At 54.2% G+C, this 20,657-nt stretch overlaps 2 protein-coding genes, 1 long non-coding RNA gene and 1 other non-coding gene across 8 annotated transcripts in view; 3 read left to right on the forward strand and 1 right to left on the reverse strand.

Moving 5' to 3' along the window:
* The window catches only part of CLN8 (CLN8 transmembrane ER and ERGIC protein), a 48,784-nt gene extending 44,705 nt beyond the window's left edge, over positions 1 to 4,079 (forward strand). For all 4 annotated transcript variants that reach the window (XM_045055168.1, XM_045055169.1, XM_045055167.1 and 1 more), the window contains exon 3: positions 2,505 to 4,079. In XM_045055168.1, coding sequence (XP_044911103.1) covers positions 2,505 to 2,891 — 387 coding nt within the window. In that variant the 3' untranslated portion in view covers positions 2,892 to 4,079. The remainder of the gene's footprint in view (positions 1 to 2,504) is intronic.
* On the reverse strand, positions 1,285 to 7,613 carry LOC123384724. The gene is made up of 3 exons (XR_006596196.1): positions 6,911 to 7,613; positions 4,572 to 4,652; positions 1,285 to 1,571 (listed from the first exon to the last, which is right to left on the reverse strand). It is a non-coding gene; the product is annotated as an uncharacterized LOC123384724 (long non-coding RNA).
* A 518-nt stretch (positions 7,614 to 8,131) lies between these two features.
* ARHGEF10 (Rho guanine nucleotide exchange factor 10) overlaps positions 8,132 to 20,657 on the forward strand; it is a 103,275-nt gene continuing 90,749 nt past the window's right edge. Inside the window, exon 1 of one of the 2 annotated variants that reach the window (XM_045055175.1) lies at positions 8,132 to 8,219. The gene's annotated coding sequence lies outside the window, so the exon portion shown is untranslated. The remainder of the gene's footprint in view (positions 8,220 to 20,657) is intronic. The other variant, XM_045055177.1, reaches the window with a different exon arrangement.
* TRNAR-UCG lies at positions 12,591 to 12,674 on the forward strand. The gene has a single exon. It is a non-coding gene; the product is annotated as a tRNA-Arg (tRNA).

Genomic DNA, 20,657 nt, shown 5'->3' on the forward strand with positions numbered 1-20,657 from the left:
ATAAAGCCAGACTACAAGGCTGAACTCTGGGGAACAGAGTCGCCAAGATGGGGTTGGGCAGGAGCAGGGGCACCTTGTCCCGGGTCAGAGCCAAGGACTACATGTCCTGCGTGTGGATAGGAAGGGGCAGAGCGAGGTCACCCCCCAGCCTCAGGACTCCTGGGTAAGATGGGAGGAGAGGGAAGGTACTGGTCAGCCCCATGGGGTTGCTGGAAGAAGGAGTCACCGTGGAGGGAGCGTCCGTGAACCTGGTGGAAGGAAACTCTGCATCCATGGGCGGTGCAGCTTGCACCCGAGGGACCCGGGGAGCACACTCTTGCGAGGCGTGGGATCGCTCCAGCCACGCTTCCCGTAGCCTCTGCCGTGGGTACGGCTGTCTCTCCTCTGCGCTCAGCGGCCTCCTGGCACCGAATTCCCGGAGCCCGTGGCGGGCACCACGGCCTGGCCTCCTCTGCCCCGGCTCACACAGCACCACGCTCTCCCTGTGCTTCTCCGGACGGCCCTCGGACGGCAGCGGGGACCGGGGTGACCACAGAATCAGTATGAGTGCGCGTGGTTGGGGCGCAAGATGCCCTGCTTCCCACTAATGGAGGGCCTCAGGCCAAGGGGACAGCTTTGGGGCGCAGGCCCGTCCCGGCCGTGTGTCTCGCTAGGCACGGATGACTCCTACGCTCGGCAGCACTGAGAACCGCAGCTTGCTGTGGGCAGAACCATGGCTCCCGGAACAGAAAAGAACCTTCTAGATCATCCACAGGAGTCTTCCTTTTTCTTTCCCTTCTTCAACATTCCTTCCCAGCTCCAGCCCCTCCAGCTTGGAAATGTTCTGCCAGAGGCTCGGTCTGGAGGTGGGGGAGGGAGGCCGAGGAAGGGCGTGAGGGAGGAAAAGAGCTTGTGCGGTCCCTGCACACCGCGTGAGGAGGGGCACGGCCCTGCGGATGGGCTTCAGGACTGCGAACGTCAGCCCCGCAGGAGCCAGGAGCCACCTGGAGCGTTTAGATGGACGTGTGGCATGTGACCGGCCCCTCCCCGGTGCTGCAGGGGTCTGGACATGGAGCCGCCTGCTGTCCTGAGAGCCCCCCCACCCCCCACCCCCGGCCTCTCCTCCACTGGACGTAGCGCAAAGCAAGAAAACAGCTTAGTCGTTGTTGCAAGTTCTCTGGGAACAAAAACGTTCCTGTTCCCCGCCTGGAACAATGCTTCCTTCTCCCCACGAGATTCTAGCGACCCATCTGAAACAGAGGGGCAGTGTTACCCCCAGCTTCGCCAGGCCCCTCCACCCTCCGCTGAGCTTCTTGTCCCTTTTCTCCTCCCCTCCCCCCACAGGTCATCCACTTGGCTCGCCATCCATCCAAGGAGGCACCGGTGGGCGGGGTGGGAAGTGCCGCTGTGTCGGGCCAGCACTGCGAAGGGCATGCGGAGAGAAGGCCATGTCCCTGCTGGGGGGTCCACGTGACCATCTCCCTTCTCCTGCTCTCCTGACGGCCGTCTTCCACTGGCCAACATGCATGGGTGGCGCAGCTGACGGGATCCGGGCCCAGTTAGCCCGTCCACACACCCGCCCCATTGGTCATCTGTGCACGGGAGGACAGACGGTTTTGAGTAAAAGAATTTGTTCTAGGTCTTCTAGGTCTGCAGCTAGGAGGGCAGACCCCGTCCTGTGGGAAACAGGTGCCGGGCATTTCCCCACCAGCCTCACTGGGGACCTCGTCGGGAGACCTGCCACCTAGCCATTGGCCCATCTTTTGCATCTGGCTCTGTCTCCTCACTGTCTCCTCCAATCAAGTTTTGCAAACATGTTCCGTGGGCCATGGACATATGCAATGCCAATTTGCAAAGACCAGGGACCTCCAAATGCCCTTGAGGCAGCTTCCTGGAGCAAAAACAGCAGAAAGGTCCCCAACACCAACTCAAGGAGAGAACGGCCACTAGAGAGAACCTTGGAGCTAGGCAGGCGATGTCCTGTTGTGAGTGTGGGGCGTTCAGCAGGTGGAGGCCAGGGACGCCTGCTATCCTGCCATCTGTGCAATCATGGTGTAGTCCTGAGGCAGGGCTTGTCAACACCCCACACCGCCGCCCCCCCGGTGTTCTGGGCCGCCACATCAGTGGGAAAACGTTTATGACCATCTGACCCTAAAACCCGACTCCGTCCAACATGTGGGCACAGGAACTGGAGTCCCCATGAGTACAGCCAGGAAAATCAAGAGAGGGCACACCTGCTGTGTGTGAGACCTAAGCCAAGGGGTCTCAGGCCAGGCTGCTCCCGGCTCTCGCTGATCTGTGTCTAACAGCTTTGTCGAGGGATAGCTGACGTACGATAAACTGTGTGTAATCAAAGTTACAAGTTAGTGAGTTTGGACGTCTGTGCGCACTTGTGAAACCATCACCACAGTCAGGAAAGTGAGCACAGCCTCCCTCCCCCACTAGGACCGCCTAGAAGTCAATCCTGGCCGATTCTTGAAGGGTGTGTGTGTTAACCTAGTTGTTTGTTTTCGTTTTACTTTCAGAACTTTATAAAGACACAGCGATCAGTTGACTGGAAAGGAACCGTGCATGGTTTGCAAAGCGGTCCACCTCACTATGTGTCTTTGACTCTGTCCTCAGGGATCGGGATGTGCTTCACCAGGAGTGGCTGCCCCAAGTTCATCTACAGCCCCTTCTTATCAGCCCGGTGCATCCTCTGGTGGCCCACATGGGCCGGACTGTCCCCCAGTGGGTCCTGCGTACCCATCGCGTGCCAGGCATGGCTAGCAAGGGTCGGAGTGCATGTGGGGGACTGGGCACAAACACAGTGGGGAGCAGTGTCCCTGGGACACACAGCTTGGGAGGGGCCGGCCTGGGAGGAGGGGTGGCTGGAGGGGATGGAAGGAGGTGGGGCTGTGGACAGAACGTGAGACACATAGGGTATCGGTATACTGTCACACGCACGCTGACTGAACAAGTGGCGTCTGTCTGGCCCTGTGTTTGGTGTCGGGAGGCCCAGAAGAAGCGGGAGCACCCCCGTGGCTCAGAGCCTGCAGGGGAAGAAGCAGACACACAGGAGCACTGGTGGCCCAAGACTTCAGTTAGCTGAGCACAGCCCGGGCGCCGGAGGGAGCTGTCCTTAAACCAGCAGCAGTGTGTCCTCTGCATCTGTTCCACATCAGACCCTGGCGTTGCCCTAGCAAGCTCCCTGCAGCGACGTCGGCCACCCCCAGGCTTCTCCCGGTCCTTGCCGGTGGCACCGGCTCTGATCCCCCTGGTTGACTACTCTCCCATCACACCACGTTGTCCCCTGACCACTGACATAACCGTTAGCAAACACTAGAACTCCTAGCTCGGGGCAGTGTGGGCAGGTCTGTGCCCACGGCCACAGTTAATCTTCACTCCCAAGGGCCTCCCACGCTGGGGACCGAGAGTAAGCCTGCGTACACGGAGAACACTGAGGCTTAGTGAAGTCCAGAACATGTTAAGGTCACCCAGCTGGGAGGTAGCAGAGATTGAGCCTGGGCGGTCTGGTTCCAAAGCCTGCTCTGTCCTCCCGCCCAGAGCAGTGGCCGCCAACTTGAGTTGAGGAACATGCCCAGGAACCCCGTCCATAGGCAGGGGCAGGGACAGGCACTAGGGGACACATGAAGAGACTGGCTATAGGCACTTGGCTGGTGGGGTGTCAGGATGGCCGGGAGTCAGCAGTCCCGAGGGCAGGCTGTGAGGCCGCTGTCGGGGCCCCCTGGCCTGAGGATAGCCTCTGACTCTGCAGATGTGTCTCCCGTCTATTCTGTCCCTGGAGAACTCGGCAGACACGATTGTCCCCACTGCTCACTGTCCTCACTGACACTTGCTATGGTCAGTCTGATTTTCGCTGTCTTTGCATGGGTGTGATGGTATCTCATTGTGATTTTAATTTGGATTTTCCTGAAAGTTACACTGTTGAGCATCCTTTGTGGTTCTTCTTGGCCATCAGTAAATCTTCTGTGAAATATTCATTTTTGAATAGACTGTCTTTTTATTGCTGATGTGTAGAAATTCAGTATGTATATTGCACATCTTAACTTCCAGGCTGTGGCTTTCCATTTTCTTTTTTATTAAAATTGATCCTAATATTTATTTGTTTACTTATTTTTTGGAGAGACACAGTACAAGTGGGGGAGGGGCAGAGAGAGAGGGAGACACACATTCTGAAGCCGGCTCCAGGCTCTGAGCTGTCAGCACAGAGCCCAACGCGGGGCTTGAACTCACAGACCGTGACATCATGACCTGAAACGAAGCTGGACGCCCAACCGACTGAGCCACCCAGGCGCCCCATTGCCTTTCCATTTTCTTAATGATCATGAGATAAACGTCACATTTATATGAAGTCCCATTGAATCCTTTTAAATGGTAAGTGCATTTTGTGTTCTACCCTAAGATGGATATTTTCCACATTTTTCCCCGGAAACTTTATAGTTTAAGGCTATGATCCATCTCAAATGTCTACATTCCCCTTTTAATTCTAACAGTTTATTTGCACATTACTTTGGATTTTCTATGGAAACAATCATATTATCTGTCAATAATCAAGTTTTTCCTCTCTTCGTACTTTTTGTTTTTCTTACCTTATGACACTGGGTAGATTCTCCAATACAATGTTGAATAGAATAACATGTTTGAAGATTTCAATACACCTTTCTTAATATCTGATAGAAAAAGAAGACCGGAAATTGGTAACAAACATGACCCAACTGACACGTACAGAACATTACATAATACACGCAGAATACATTCTTTTCAAGTGCTCATAGAGCATTTACCAAAATAGACGATATATGCTGAGCCATGAAGCAAGTCTACAAGCTTGAAAACACTGAAATTGTATAGATTATATGCTTAGACCACGGGGGAGTTAAGCCTTAGTCATAATGAAAAGAAAACCAAAAAGTCTCTCAATGTTTAAAAATTAAACCGAAGTTTTCTAAATATACTAAAGGTCAAAGAAGGAATCTCAGTGGAAATTCGCAACCTTTTCCATATCAGGGCTCACAGAAAATGGCAATACATCTGTGAGGAACACTGGAATGAGCTAGAAGGATTGGAGGCTTAAATCAGAGTTCCGCCTGACCCAGCCCCGCCGGGCACGTTGCCCTGTGGTCCCCCCCACATGCCCTTTCTGGCGGCCCCGAGCTACGGTGTCAACACCACCATTTGGAAATGGGAAACTCCAATCCGTACTGCTAGTTACGACGGGACTACTACATTGTCCTCATAGGTCCCCGAACACAATTTCTGAGCGAAATATGACACAATAGTAGCTTTGCGATTGTCCTTAAGTTTTTGAAAGTAAGCTTGTGAGCCATCTATTAGAAATGTTGATTCAATATGTTTTCATTCTTCTGGGGAAAAAAATAGACCCAAATAATTTTTATGACTTACTGAGCACCTGCTCTTGCCAGACATCCCAGTGCCTTTTTGTAGAGTTCCCCCTTTTAAATGTTTATTTATTTTGAGAAGGAAAGGGGGGGGGGGAGCAGAGGGAGAGAGAGAGAGAGAGAATCCCGAGTTGGCCCCATGCTCAGCACAGAGCCCGATGCGGGGCTCCATCCCACCACCTGGGATCATGACCCGAGCCGAAATCAAGAGACACTTCACCGACTGAGCCACGCTGGCACCCCAAGGTCTCCCTTTAAGCTTCTGAGCTGTGATGTAGATATTATTAGTCACATTTTTATATGGTTAGAGACTGTGTAAGCCACAGGATTTTCTCAGTGTCAGAAACCAGAACAGCATCCCCCAAATGGACTCCAAATCCTTTGTTTATTCTAAAATTTTTTTTTCAACATTTATTTATTTTTGGGACAGAGAGAGACAGAGCATGAACGGGAGAGGGGCAGAGAGAGAAGGAGACACAGAATCGGAAGCAGGCTCCAGGCTCCGAGCCATCAGCCCAGAGCCCGACACGGGGCTCGAACTCACGGACCGCGAGATCGCGACCTGGCTGAAGTCGGACGCTTAACCGACTGTGCCACCCAGGCGCCCCAAAATCCTTTGTTTATTCTATACATGCTACTATTTCCCTCTTCCTGCTGGCCTTCTTGATCCGGAAACATAACAAGCATCAGGATTTTCTTGCTGTGTGGCAAACTAGAACTAATTTAGTTCATCTTTTAACGTCTGTTCACCATGACCAATAAGGTAATTGTCTGGGTAGAAGACCTTTGAGTAAGGTCCTGAAAGAACCCTAGGAATACAGACATTATAATATTTTTCTGTTATTAATTCACTGACAGGAAATATGTTTTTTTCATTGATTCAGGCACCAGTATCTTCAGAGCGTGCAGTAAGATAGGTCTGAAATAGGATTTAAAAATAGCTCAGCCTATTCTACAAAACCAGCAAATGCTAATAATAAATATTGCTAGGGGCGCCTGGGTGGCTCAGTCGGTTAAGCTTCCGACTTCAGCTCAGGTCATGATCTCACAGTTCGTGGGTTCGAGCCCCACGTCAGGCTCTGTGCTGACAGCTCCGAGCCTGGAGCCTGCTTGGGATTCTGTGTCTCCCTCTCTCCCTGCCCCTCTCCCGCTCACACCCTAGCCTGTCTCTCTCTCAAATATAAAGAAACATTAAAAAAGTAAATATTGCTAAAATATTGCCTGACCTACTATTGTTTACTTCCTAATCACCACAGTCTCTGTGTGTTAGGACCATGATTTACATTAGTCAAAACTGTCAGCGAATGAACTTACACAGAGCAGCCAAGCTGTAGGGGCACTTAATGTTTCAATTAATTATGACAATTAGCTGCTTGGTTTTATTCTCTAAGCCAAGTGAGTGGGGCCAGAGATCTCTGAGATGTCTGGCAGCTGTAAAATCCCGACCTTAAATCGCTTCTGGGGTTCAGAGATTTGGGCAGGAGAGGGGAGGGGCCCACGTCTTGGAAAAGCAAGAACACCCGTGCTACCTGTGAGGCCCGTGTACCAGGGAACATCCTCCAGCCGTGAGTTCGCTTTCTTCGTAGTCTGGTTAAAGACACCTGGGTCCCCGGTTCCTCCCTTCAGTGGTCATGGTAACAATAGTGCGTTTCTTTGTAAATGATGAAACAGGCGCCGCTGGTTAACAAGCCCAACAGCACGGGGGCGACCTTCCTGTCCAGGCTGGACGCTTCCCTGCGGAACCCAGCGTGCGCCCGTTTTCCACCACAGATGGACTCAAAGTCTGCGAAGGCTGGAAAGCCTAGGACGCGCTGTGCATTGGGGGGCGGAAGCAGAAGGCGCACTTGTGTCTCTACTCCTTGCCTCTGAAAATTGGCTGGGAAACGTGTGAACTCGCTGCATTTCCTAAGGCCCGAGCCCTGGCGGGTCTGAGAGCAGCTGACCTCCTGAGGGGCCAGGACCGCCCTGCAGACTGGACCAGTACTGGAAGGAAGGGGCGGTGCTCTGGGGGGTGGTCTGTGGCCCAGGGGCCCTGCCCAGGCACAGCCCAAGGGTCCTCAAGAAGGACAGGTGTCTGTAGGGGAGGGGGGGGGTGTCCTGCCCCCGCCCCCGCGTGCACAGCCCAAGGGTCCTCGTGAAGGGCCAGGTGATTTGAGGGGTCCTGCCCACGTCCCGACCCACGCGTGCACTGTCTATGGGTGCTTGGGGGAGGACAAGTGTCTGGGGCGGGGTGGGAGTGGGCGGAAGGGGGATTCCTTCCCCCGCGTGCACAGCCCAAGAGTCCTCGGGAAGCATCGGGCGTCGGGGGGTGGGGGGAGGGGGTCCTACCCACGACCCCGCCCACGCGTGCACAGTCTATGGGTGCTCGGGGAAAGGCCTGTATCTGGGGCAGGGTGGGAGTGGGGGGTGGTCCTGCCCCCACCCACGCGTGCACAGTCTAAGGGTCCTCGGGAAGGGCTGGCGTTTGGGTGGGGGGGGCGTCCCCATGCCCCCCGCCCACATGTGCACAGTCTAAGGGTCCTCAGGAAGGGCCGGGAGTCTAGGGGACCGTGCCCCCGCCCCCCGCCCACGCGTGCGCAGCCAGGCGGGGCGTTGGGCCTAGGAGGGGCCGCGGGCGGCCACGTGGCCCCGCAGGAATGCGCGGGCGTGTGGGCGGAGCGTGGCCGAGGACGGGCAGGCGTAGAATCCAATGGGCTCCCGGCACCGTCGAAGCCGCCCAATCAGACTGTGGGGGTGGAGCTGCCTCCCTGTGGGCGGGGCCGGGGCGCATCCCAGGGCGGCAGCAGCGGGGCAGGGTGAGGGGCGCTCGGAGGGCCGGCTGGCGGTGGTCCCGCCTGGGTGAGTGCAAGCTAGAGGGCCAGGGTTCTTGGGGGGTGAGTTCGGGCCGGAACGTGAGGATCCCTGGGGGACTGTGCAGGCCCAGGGGCAGGGTCCGGGGGTCTGTGGGGGGGGGGGGGCAGGGATGACTGACGGTCGCAAGGAGTCTGGGGGTCCTGCGGGGAGAGGCGGGGGTTCCGGTGGGGAGGGCGAGGGCCCAGGAATGGGAGGCGGGGGTCCTTGAAGGGCGCGTCCAGCGAGTTAATCGCGGGTCTCGGACGAGTTTGCTTTTTCCTTTGAAAGTCTCTCTTCCGTCCAGTGCCCCCTAAACTCGCTAAATCCCACAGATCCGTGAACTCTGGGCTGCCCGCCCACCCGGAGTTTTACGGGAGGCGCAGACCCCTGGTGGTGGGGGCCTTGTTCCCCAGGAACAGTGCAGGTAACGGACCGCACGCAGCCCCCAGCTTCAGTGGGGTGCGCGCTGTGCCCTCACCCCAGCACACAGTGCAAGTAATGGACCACGGGCAGCACCCAGCTTCTGCGGGATGCTTCCTGGCACCCCGAGCACCACTGTGGAGCTAACCAGCCCATGAGCACCCCTTCCCCCCTCACCCTCCCCCCCCCCCGCCCCCGCCCCTGCCCTTGCCCTGAACAACTTCGGGGTATGCCCTTCCCCCTGGGCACAGACAGTGGACGTAAAGGACTGAACGCAGCCTCCCAACTTTAGTGGGGTGCCCCTGTGCCCTCAGCCCAGCACACAGTGCAGGTAACAGGCCCATGAGCAGCCACCCGACTTCAGACGAGTGTCCTGTCTCCTCTGAGCACAGACATCAAGGAGTGGTTCATATGCAACCCCCCCAACTTCAGAGGGGTGTCCCCTGCACCCTTGAGCACCCACAGTGCAGGTGATGGACCGTGAGCAGCACCCCACCCAGTGGGGTGTCCCCTGTCCCCTGGCACAGACAATACAGCTCATGTGTAAGGGGTCCATGAGCAGCCCCCAGCTCCCTGTCACTCCTGGGTACAGACAGTCTGGGTACAGACACTCCTGGGTACAGGTAACAGACCACGAGTGGCCGCCAAGTTGGGTGGAATTTCTCCTGTTACCCCGCCCACAGATGTGGAGGGAGCAAGCCCACGAGCAGCCCCCCAACTTCGGCAGGGTGCCTGGGGTCCTCCCCCACGGGATAGTGGTAATGGGCTGTCAGGATTGTGTGGGAGGGTCCTCCAGGCAGGGGCCTGGAGGCTGGAGTCAACCAGACCCCACTCCAGTCACGGGAGGAACTGAGGTGTTTATCTGGAACAGTAATTTCCCTTTTCCTGTAAAGACAAAGTCATTGGTCTACTTTAGGATGAACGTAATTACATCTTGGAAGCAAATATGTGTCCCCGTTCTCTCAGAGTATCACGGCTCCAGAAACTGAAGCAGGGGTGCAGGCCGTACTCAGGAGGCACCTACTCACCCCCAGCTGGCGACACTTCGCCTCTGTGAGACCCTCAGTTTTGAGCATCAACATCTGGGTAAATGATGCATCCGTGTTCAGAGAAAGCAGCAGATTGGCGCAATGCAGTATTCATGTCAGTGACTCACTTTTGCTAGAGGTGAAACTTCTCATTAACTCCAAACCTCGCGGGCTGTTCTCTCCTCTCTGGTTGAGCCGCAAAGTACAACCTAAGAAGCTGTCAGTGTGTGGATTCGGTGCAGGCGTGCCTGAGTGCCCCCCCCAGGTGGAACATTGCAGGGGTGAGGTTTTCACTGTTCACTTACTGTTTACTAAATCTATTTCGCATATCTGTTTCGTAGGAAATAACTTTCATTAGAAAGGAAAGATAAGATTTGGTGTTTGTATTTTTGAAATATAATTTGCTCCACAACTAACAGTGTTTATTTGATTGGCCCTAGCATATGACTGAGTGGCTAACGTCTACGGTTAGGGACGGGGGTCCGTTTGTAGTCAGATACAGAATTTCTGGGTTCCTTGTCATTTGTCTAAGGTGCTGTGTCATAACTGATTAATCTTCCACCAGGGGTTACAATTAGGGAAGAGGGAAATTGAGAGTTATTTAAAATAGCTTTTTACCTTTAAAAATGTTTTTTTTTTTTTGTTTTTTTTAACGTTTATTCTTGAGAGAGAGAGAGAGAGCGCGCGAGCAGGGAAAGGGCAGAGAGAGAAGGAGACAGAATCTGAAGCAGGCTCCAGGCTCTGAGCTGTCAGCACAGAGCCCAATGCAGGGCTCAAAGTCACAAACTGTGAGATCATGACCTGAGCTAAAGTTGGACGCTTAAGCGACTGAGCCACCCAGGCGCCCCACTTTTTACCTTTGACCTTTCTACTTTTACTAAATTTATCATCTCGATATTTTGATCTGCTGTGTTTTCTTTTTTTTTTTTTTTTTAAATTTTTTTTTTCAACGTTTATTTATTTTTGGGACAGAGAGAGACAGAGCATGAACGGGGGAGGGGCAGAGAGAGAGGGAGACACAGAATCAGAAACAGGCTCCAGGCTCTGAGCCATCAGCCCAGAGCCCGACGCGGGGCTCGAACTCACGGACCGCGAGATCGTGACCTGGCTGAAGTCGGACGCTTAACCGACTGCGCCACCCAGGCGCCCCATGATCTGCTGTGTTTTCTATGTAGTTTCTTTGCAGTGAAGGTAAGAGGAAAGTGTTTGGGAATTCTGGATAGAGGCAGGCCGGTTGCAGCAAGGGGCTTGATGTCAGGAGCCCTGGGCTGAGGTCTGGAAGCGCTCACCTGACCCGGGGTGAGTCAGGTCATGCCACAGAGTTTCAAGTCTACTCACTTACAAAGTTGCAGGAACACAGTTTCTATGGAAAGGCTTTTTACACAGAAAATGGTCTGCAGAGTGAAATGAGAATGGGGTGATTTTGGCTGTATTGTTCCGTAAATAATAGTTTAAAAACCCGAGTTGTAGGATGTTGCTGTATTGCACAGGGTGTGGTAGAAAGGTCTCCGAGCGTGTTGGTGTTCAGCTGATACGTTACTCGTAGTCTGCACGGGTAGAACGGGGGTGGAGAGAAAGAAGACGGAAAGGGAGAGTAGGTGTGAAACTTCGGTTAGGTGGCATCATACCTTCCTCACCCAAGCCTCCTGCAAGTGTAATTTTCGAAGGACAGGGGAGATCCTGGAGCTGTGCGGTAGGCGCGGGAGCTCCAGGTCTGGGTGAGTCTGACCCGGGGTCCCAGATGAGAGCTGAGTGCATCTGTGGGAGGCCGTGGCGGGGCCTCGCCTGTGACGGGGACGGCCCTGGCTGACGGCAGGTGACAGACCCGGGACCTTCTCCGCCCCCAGCCTCCCTGACACACACAGCTCACTCTTCTCGCTGCTTGTTCGTGAATCTCCAAAGCTCCGATCATGAGAAGGAATGGTTGTCAGAACAACTGGTACTCTTTCCCCCTTGCTTTTCTTTGAGTCACCGAAGTGATCTACGCCTGCTGGTGGGCGGGGCTGTGTGTGTTTTTATTTCATCTTTTCACGTGAAAAAGATTTTTTGAAATATTGAATCTTTTGTAGTGTTCATGTTTTTCTCTCCCATGAACCGCCTTCCAGTATCAGAAATTGGTTACAGTAAAACACAGCCTCAGCTAAAACCGTGTGGGGTGGCCTCTGTGACAGGGAGACACGGAGAAGGGGGGTCCGTTGTGTAGGAGCCGGGGGGCGGTGGCGCATTGCACGTCCGGAGGGAATCGAGCGGCTCTTAGCTCTCTGTGGGTGCTCCCAGGGGTCTGCTTACCTGCTGGCCCATCCTAGACTCCGGAAGCTTGACCCAGTGACCACTCACAAGCCCCAAACTGGAGAATTCATGAAGAAAGCAGAAGGAATGGGGGAGGGTGCCTGGGTATTCTGTACACGGACAACCTCGCGTAGCAAAGGATCTTCCTGCGTAAGGCGTGTCGGGGTCCCTGAGGATGTGGGCTTTGCTTTGTGGGCTGAGGGTGTGTCTTCATTCTTATCCGGGCCACGGCCACATGGTTTGGCTGTGGAGCTCCAGACCCTTACGTGACAGTGCCATGATCATCGTTACTATTTTAAGAAGGCAACGTAGACATTTACTTTGAGATAGGGATGTTACAAGGAAAACCACGATGTCAGATATATACGTGACCTCTGAACTTCTGGCTTCTCTTGTTAGTGTGGGTCATTAAGAGCTGCCCATGGGACGGGGCGCCTGGGTGACTCAGTCTGTTAAGCCCCCAACTTCGGCTCAGGACGTGATTTCATGGTTCATGAGTTCGAGCCCCGCGTCAGGCTCTGTGCTGACAGCTCGGAGCCTGGAGCCTGCTTTGGATTCTGTGTCTCCCTCTTTCTCTGCCCCCTACCCACCCACTCTCTGTCTCTGTCTCAAAAATAAATAAAAACAAAAACATTAGGGTGCCTGGGTGGCTCAGTCGGTTAAGCATCTGACTTCGGCTCAGGTCCTGATCTCAGGGTCATGGGTTCGAGCCCCACGTCGGGCTCTGTGCTGACAGCTCAGAGCCTGGAGCCTGCTTTGGATTCTGGGTCTCCCTGTCTCTCTCTGTCCCTCCCCCTCTTGTGCTCTGTCTGTCTCTCTCTCAAAAGTAAATAAACGTTGAAGTAAGAAATGCTGCCCGTGTGAGAAAGGCCCGGGCATTACATCTTGACACAAGCGTGCTGGGCACACTGAGGGTTTCATTCTGTTATTCTCATTTCTCTGAGCGGAGAAGAGAGCAGTGACTTGCGCTTGGTTCCTGGCTTTAAGGACCGGGAGGCGAGTGCGTTGGAAGAGGTGTTGATGCTGACGTGGTCCTCCGTGGCCAGCGGGCGAAGTTTGAAGCCAGGGCTTGGAAGGGCTGTGTTCAGGAGGGCTGTCGTCCGAGTTTCCAGCACAGCCGTGGTTGTTGGCTGCTCTGCCTTTTTAACAGCGGCTGGGAAGTGACTTGAACCCCGAGGGCATTTGCTGAGCTGTCTGGATGGGAGGCCTGCATGGGCCAGTGTAGACACAGCCCGGGGAGTCCCGGAGAGCAGGAGGATCGCGCTCCCGAGGCTGGCGCTGAGCTCCAGCGGAAAGAATCCCGCGTGTCTTTTCGTCACTTGTGCCAGCAGGTCTGGGCCTGCGGGCCGGGTGGATCGGGTGGCCGGGAGGCTGTGGGCTGTCGCTCGGCTCGTCCCAAGGACAGGGACTGGGCTCCGCCCCCCAGGCCCTGTGCTGCAGCAGTGATAAGACCGCTCTGGAGCCCGGACTCGGCCGGGCAGGGGGGCAGCGGCCCAGTCACGGGGCGGGGGGGGGGGGGTTGTTGGGCTTACTCATGCCCCGCGTGCCACCTGCCTCCCGGGAGCTGCGGGAATGTCGTGGGCGTGTTGGGGAGTCTGGCGGCACAAGCGTTTCTGACAGGGCCACGCCGGGGCGTCCTGTCCACCACTACTGTGCTGCAGGGAGGGGATCACTTGTCATTTGCAGCTGAGATCCCGCTCCCGCCGCCAGGTTCCCAGGACTGCAGGGGCCAGCGGCATTCCGTGAGGGCCTCGGTCCGGGCCTGATGTGAGAGAGTGAGGCAGAGCCCGGGCGGTCTGCTGTCCCTCCTGCGCACTGTGCGACTTACCAGGAGGGAGTGACAGGTGTCCCATTCTGCCCGGCCGCAGGGGTATGCGGGAACCGGGCACAGGTGTTCGCGGCAGCGAGGAGACGGCCCTGTTAGGCAGGACCCAGCCAGAGGGAGATGTGCACCCCGGGACGCGTCCCTGCTTAGCATTCGGGATGGGACAGGAAGTGCACGTGCTCACCTGTAACCGAGGCGGCTGTGGCTTCGCACGCAGGTGTGTTCCTAGTAAGGCCCATTCTCCTGATGGTGCTCGGGGGCGCAGTTGGCCAGGGAGCCTGCTCTCTGGCTCTGGGCTGCGGAAGGGCCCCAGGCACCTTTTCCCCCCGGGCTTCGGACCAGGAATCAAATGGGTTCAACTACTAGGCGGACATGATAGGCCTGCTGAAATGGACTAGAGACTACGATAAATGCTCTGGAAAAGTAAAGGTGGAGGCAGGGCTGGGGGTGTGAAGGTGAGGAGAGGGTGATGCTGTTCACACGGGAGCAGGTAGGACCGCTAGGAGGGCGATACTTGAGTAAAGATCTAAAGAAGGTGAGTGATAAGGCAACAAGACGTTTCCAAGCAGAAGGAATCGCACGTGCAAAGGCCCTGAGGCAGGAGCGTACCAGGCATGTCCAGGAACAGCAAGACGGCCCGTGGCTGCGGAAGACAGAGGTAGGACTTGGCCTCAGGGAAGTGACAGAGGGTGACAGAAAGCCATGGCAGGGCTGCGACCACACGTGACCCCTGTTTAACTGGGCCATCCTGGCTGCAGTCTTGAAAACAGTTTACAGAGGATTGAGGATGGGGAAGGGAGATCACTTGTGAGGCTTTTCCAGTAACTCAGGCAAGAGACAGGAGCCAGTGTGGGCCAGACAGGTGGCCTTGGAGGGAGTGGTTGGTCGTATTCCGGTAACGATTTCAAGACGGAAGTGCCCCGATTCCCAATGGGTTATATGCTGGGAACAGGAGAAAGGGGGATCGGGGTAACTCCCAGCTGTTGAAGTTCTGTCCTGAGCGAGGGCAAGAAGGAGGTTTCTGGGGGTGGGAGTGCTCACAATTCGATATGCTGAGCAAGGTGCCTCCCGCTGGGGCCGGCGATGTCTCTGGGAGAACATTTTGCATACCCCCTTAGCAACTTCAGATACGAGCGTCTCCCGCTTTCTGAAAGGTCACGCTAAGCCACTTGGCTTCTTGGAAAGACCCACGTTAGGACCTGGTTTCCCTCGCCCAAAGAGCCCGAGGAGGATTTCGCTTCTGTGAAAACAGTCGATCCGTGAAAATAGACGTGTGTCCTCCAGCCACAGGGGCACGGCCCGGCTCTGTCCTAGGGACGCTCCGCCTGCAGCCGCCTGTCCCCGTCTGTGCCTTCTCCATTTATTTCGGGCGTCTGTTAGCAGCATGTGTCCCTGTGGCCCAAGAAAAGCCTGAGAGAATAATTTTTGGGGTCTGTTCACGTCACAGATTTTCCCATAGAAATGAATGATAATTCCTTCTATCTCTGCTCTGAGGGATTTCGTCAGAACGCTGTACTTTCGGACAGCAGGGGACGCTCGTGCCATAGTGTGCTCTTAGCGCTAGCGTCCCTGCCTGTGGAATGTTCCAGGACCGACTGATCTTGTCGGTGGGATCTTGGATCTCTCACACCCTCCCCTCACTTCTCCCACCCCCACCCCTGCGTCCGGCAACCACCAATCCGTTCTTTGTACTTATGAGCTCGTTTTCAGTCCACGTAAGACGAGGTCACTTGATACTTGTCTCTCTCCGTTTGTTTCAGCCACTGTGACGCGGCCAACCGGTCCGTGTCCCTGCGGAGAGCAGAACCTCTGTCCCCACGGCAGGGTAGTAGTCCGTGTGGTGTGTGTATCACACTGTAGTTTCTTCCCGTTCTTCCTTCCGTGGACACTTCGGTGGCTTACGCGCGTCTTAGGATGACTGTCCAGAAGTGGGATTGCCGAACCGTGGGCGAGTTCTAGGGTTAAAGTTTCCAGGAACCTGCGTGCCTTCTCCAGGGCCCCTTTCTCCACATCCTTGTCAGCGCTCCTTACCTTTCGTCTTTTTGATTTTAGCCCTCCTGACAGGCGGGAGGCGATCTCTCAATGTGCTTTTGATTTGCGTTTCCCTGATGGTCCCTGATGGTGAGAGCACCTTTCCATGTGCCTTTGTGCCACCTGTGTGTTTTCTTTGGAAAGATATCTTTTCAGATCCTCTGCCCGGTTTTTTTAAAAAATGTATATTTATTTATTTTTAAGAAAGAAGGTACAAGTGGGGGAGGGGCAGAGAGAGAAGGAGACACAGACTCTGAAGCAGGCTCCAGGCTCCGAGCTGTCGGCACAGAGCCCGATGCGGGGCTCGAACCCACGAACCAGGAGATACCACCTGAGCTGAAATTGGATGCTCAACCAACTGAGCCACCCAGGCACCCCTCTCCCTCACTTTTTTTACATGTTTATTTATTTTTGAGAGAGAGAGAGAGAGAGAGAGAGAGAGAGAGAGAGAGAGAGAGAGAGAGACCAAGTGCAAGTGAGGGAGGGGCAGAGAGAGAGGGAGACACAGAATCCGAAGCAGGTTCCAGGCTCCGAGCTGTCCGCACAGAGCCCGATATGGGGCTCGAACTGACGAACCGTGAGATCCTGACCCAAGCCGAAGTCAGACACTTAACTGACCGAGCCACCCGGGCGCCCATTTTCTTAATTTTTCTGGTAACTTGTTACTTTGTGTAGAAGTACAGCCGATTTGTACGTACTTTGATTTTGTGTCCTTCGGCTTTGCTGAATTTGTTTCTAACAGTCTTTTGGTGCAGTCTCTGGGGTTTTCTGTGGACAGTGTCATGTTGTCTGCGGAGAGTATCAGTTTTACCTCTGCCTTCCCAGTGTGGATGCCTTTTGTCTCTTTCCTTGCCTAATTGCTGAGGCTGGGACTTGCAGCACCATGATGAAGAAAGGTGGTGATAGAGGACATCCCTGTCTTGTTCCTGATCTTAGAGGAGACGCTTTCTGCTTTCCTCACTGAGTGTGATGTCAGCTGTGGGCTTGCCACATGGGGCCTTTGTTAGGTCGAAGTACGTTGTCTCTATACCCACTTGTTGAGGTTTTTTTTTTTTTTTAAGTCATACACAGATGTCGAATTTTGTCAAATGGTTTTTCCGCACTGATGGTGATAACCCTGTGATCTCTGTCTTTCTTTTTGTCGGTAGGTGATTCTCGTTGACTTGTCGATGTTGAGCCTGGCATTCCTGGGGTGAGCTGCACTTGGTCACGGCGTTCGATCCTTTCAGTGCGGCGTTCATTATGGTTCACCACTATGTCACTGAGGATTTTTACGTCTTTGTTCATCGGGACTGTAATTTTCCTTAATTGTATTGTCTTTGTCTTGTTTTAGCATCAGGGTGATGCTGGCCTCCTAAAATGCAGTTGGAAGTGTTTCCCATTCCTCTGTTTTTCTTGAAGAGTATGGGGAAGGATTGGCATTAATTCTAACTTTAATGTTTGGTAGGTCTCGTCCGTGAAGCTGTCTGGCCCTGGATATTTGTTTGTTGGGAGGTTTTTGGTGATTGATTCTATCTCCTTACTAGCAACAGGTCTGTTCAGATTTTCCGTTTCTTTCTGATTCAGTCTTTGTAAGTTGGTTGTAGGAATTTTCCATTCCTTGTAGGTTGTACAGTTTGTTGGCTTAACATCGTTCGTACTAAGTTTCTTATGATCCTTTGTATTTCTTCGGTGTCTGATGAAACGGCTCGTCTGCTACGTGTGGTTTTATTTGAGTCCTCTCTGGTTTTTTTCCCCAGTAGGTCTGGTGAGAGGTTTGCCAGTTGTATCTTTTCAGAACCTCGTAGTTTCATTGATTTTTTTCTATTGCTTTTTGTCCGATTTATCTCCATTCTGATCTTTGTTGTTTTCTTCCTTGAGATGTAGAGTGGGGTGGTTCCTTTGAGATTTTTCTTGTTTCTTTTTTATTTTTTACGTACAGAGAGACAGCATATATGAGTGGGAGAGGGGCGGAAAGAGAGGGAGAGTGGGATTGAGCCCCTCATCAGGCTCCACACTGAGCGGACAGCCTGGTTATGATTCTCTCTCTGTCCCCCTCCCTCCTTCCCCATCTGCCCCTCTCCCCCACTCGTGTGTGTGCTCCCTCTCTCTCTCAAATTAAGAAAAAAATAAATAAAAAAAAAAAGAGTCTTACTCGAGCTTCATGCCCAGCATGGAGCCCGACAGGGGACTCAATCTCACAACCTGATCTGAAATCAAGAGTTTCATGCTTAACTGACAGAACCACCCAGGCACCCCATTCTTGTTTCTTTGTTTTCTTTTTTTTTTTTTAATGTTTATTTATTTTTGAGAGAGAGAGAGAGAGAGAGAAGGAGGGGAGAGGAGGGGCAGAGAGAGAGAGAGGGAGACACAGAATCCGAAGCAGGCTCCAGGCTCCGAGCTGTCAGCAGAGTCTGATGCAGGGCTCGAACTCAAGAACCGTGAGATCATGACCTGAGCCGAGGTCGGACGCCCAACCGACCAAGCTCCCAGGAGCCCTCTTGTTTCTTAACATAGACATTTATGGCTACAGATTTCTCTCTCAGAGTAGCTTTGCCGCATTCCATAGATTTTGGAGTGTTGTGTTTCCATTTTCGTTTGTCTCAAACGAAACAAGGTATTTTGTTTTTTGATTTCCTTTGGGTTTCTTGTTTGACTCACTGGTTGTTCACTAGGATGTCGTACAGTCTCCACATATTTGTGTTTTTCCCCATTTTCCTGTGATTGGTTTCTAGTTTCATTCCAGTGTGATCGCAAGAGACATTTGATATGGTTTCAGTCTTGTTAAGTTTGTCGAGATTTGATTTGTCACCCAACATGCGATCTGTCCTGGAGAATGTGCCGTATGCACTTGAGAAGAGCGTGTATTCTGCTTTGGAAACGAATGCTCTGTATGTGAAGTCCATCTTGTCTGATGTGCCGTTTGAGGCTGGGGTTTCCTGTTTGATTTTGTCTGGGTCACCTGTCACACGTACTTTAAGACTTGGTGGGGTTCAAGGAGAAATGCCCACCACTTTGGGGACGCCTTGTTGGCTCAGTGGTTAGGTGTCCGACTTCGGTTCAGATCATGATCTCGCGGTTCATGAGTTCGAGCCCCGCGTCGGGCTCTGCGCTGTCTCCCTCCCTGTGTGTCTCCCTCTCTCTCTCTCTGTCCCTCCCCTGCTTGTGCTCTGAATCTTTCTCTCTCTCTCAAAAATAAATAAACATTAAAAAAAAATTTAAAAAAAGAAGTGCCCACCATTTTGGAGGGCTGCAGGCTAAGGAGTCTTCACTTGCCTAATTAGCATCGTCTCATGGTCATGAGCCTCTGCTCCTGCCCCGTGGTCTCGGCGATACCCTCCATCCACCTGGCCCTCCTCCCCGGTGCCCTGTGGACCCCGATACCTGAGTAACCTTCTAAAAAGGCCTCTCTGGCCACATCAGTTCCCTGCTCAAACACGTCCGTGGATCCCCTCGGAGCCAAGCACAAGGCCCTGCCCTGGAGGGGGGGGGGGTCCCCTGCAGGTGGGGGGCCTCCCTCCCCTCGTGCTGCCCTCCTCTGTCTTCCTCCGGGAAGCACTCTCTTCGCAGCCCTGCCTCAGCCGTGCTGGCAGAGTCCTAGCCTGTTCTCCTGCCTCCCTGCCCAGGACTGCTGTGTGGGCACAGTGATTGCGCCCTCTGGACACCCTCTCCTTCCTCTTCCCAGGGTCCACGGTGTGGCTCCACTGGTGTCGGGTATGTGGGCACCCCAGCACCCTGGGGGCCGTGTCCCGGGGGACGGAGCAGGTTCACGGACTCCCCTCCCCACGTGTGTGAGGAAGGAGGCTTGCTGTGCCCTGGGGGGGATGGCTCTTATCCTGGGTCTGACCAATGTGATAACATTTCTCTGTGGGAGCATCCGATTACGCTTCCCGTAAGTAAGTCCCTTCCTGGGCGGCCCCCACCCCTTGGAGGCCCTGCACCCTGGGCACGGAGGTTGTCCTGCTGGGGGTGCAGGGCTCAGACTCTGGCCCGGGTCCCAGGTGACCCCCGTTCTGAGGCCGCCTGTCCTGGTCTCTGAGGATGATTCTTACAGTTGGAGTTCACTTTATGCATGAGACTTCTGGGCACGTGGGTCTTAGTGGAGGGGCTTGTGGTTTTACTCTGGGTCACGTTGTGAGCTGACCCTTTCCTGGGATGCTCTGCCCTGTCCTTGGGTCGGGCACAGTGTGGCGTGGGAAAGAACAGGGAGGCCTGGAGAGGCTGCGGAGGGCGCCCGGCCCCAGAATTGATCAGAGAGAGCGGCGCCCCCGCTGGTGGGCTGATGGGGCACAGGGTGTGGGCTCCGGGAGGAGGGCTGGTGGGAGCACAGGGTGTGGGCTCTGGGAGCAGAGGCAGCTCTAGAGACCGTTCGCTTCCATGAGCAACTTTCTGCTATTTTGTTTTCTGAGCTTGATATTTAAAGAAAGCATTTCTCAAAGACTTGGCCTGATAAAGACAGATCTCACTTACTCCTCGGTAAGTCTTGATCATGTGAAGCAGTTGTGATTTTGTGCAGGTGAAGTTGAGGTTTAGAGAAAAGTCTGGATTTCTCTGACTCAGGTGACTCGAGTCTGTGCATTCAGTGCAGACGGGCCTTCCAGAGCTTTCCGGGGGACGTGCGGTTGGGTGGTGAGTCTCCTTTTGGTAAATTGACCGTCAGAGGACAGGAGGACACAGCCATGTCACTGACATGGTCAGAGCTCGTGTGGACCCCACCCCCGGGGGAGGGGGTTCCCCTCGACCTGGGCCTCCAGCTGCCCACAGTGTGACCCACCAGGAGCTCCTGTGTCCCTTCCCCTCCTCTTCCTCCCTCCTCACAAAACCCCTTTCTGGAGTTTGTTCCTTACTAGCAGGTCCTAAATAAGGAAGTAT

The sequence above is a fragment of the Felis catus genome, chromosome B1 (genome assembly GCF_018350175.1).
Source record: "Felis catus isolate Fca126 chromosome B1, F.catus_Fca126_mat1.0, whole genome shotgun sequence".
Taxonomy (NCBI): domain Eukaryota; kingdom Metazoa; phylum Chordata; class Mammalia; order Carnivora; family Felidae; genus Felis; species Felis catus.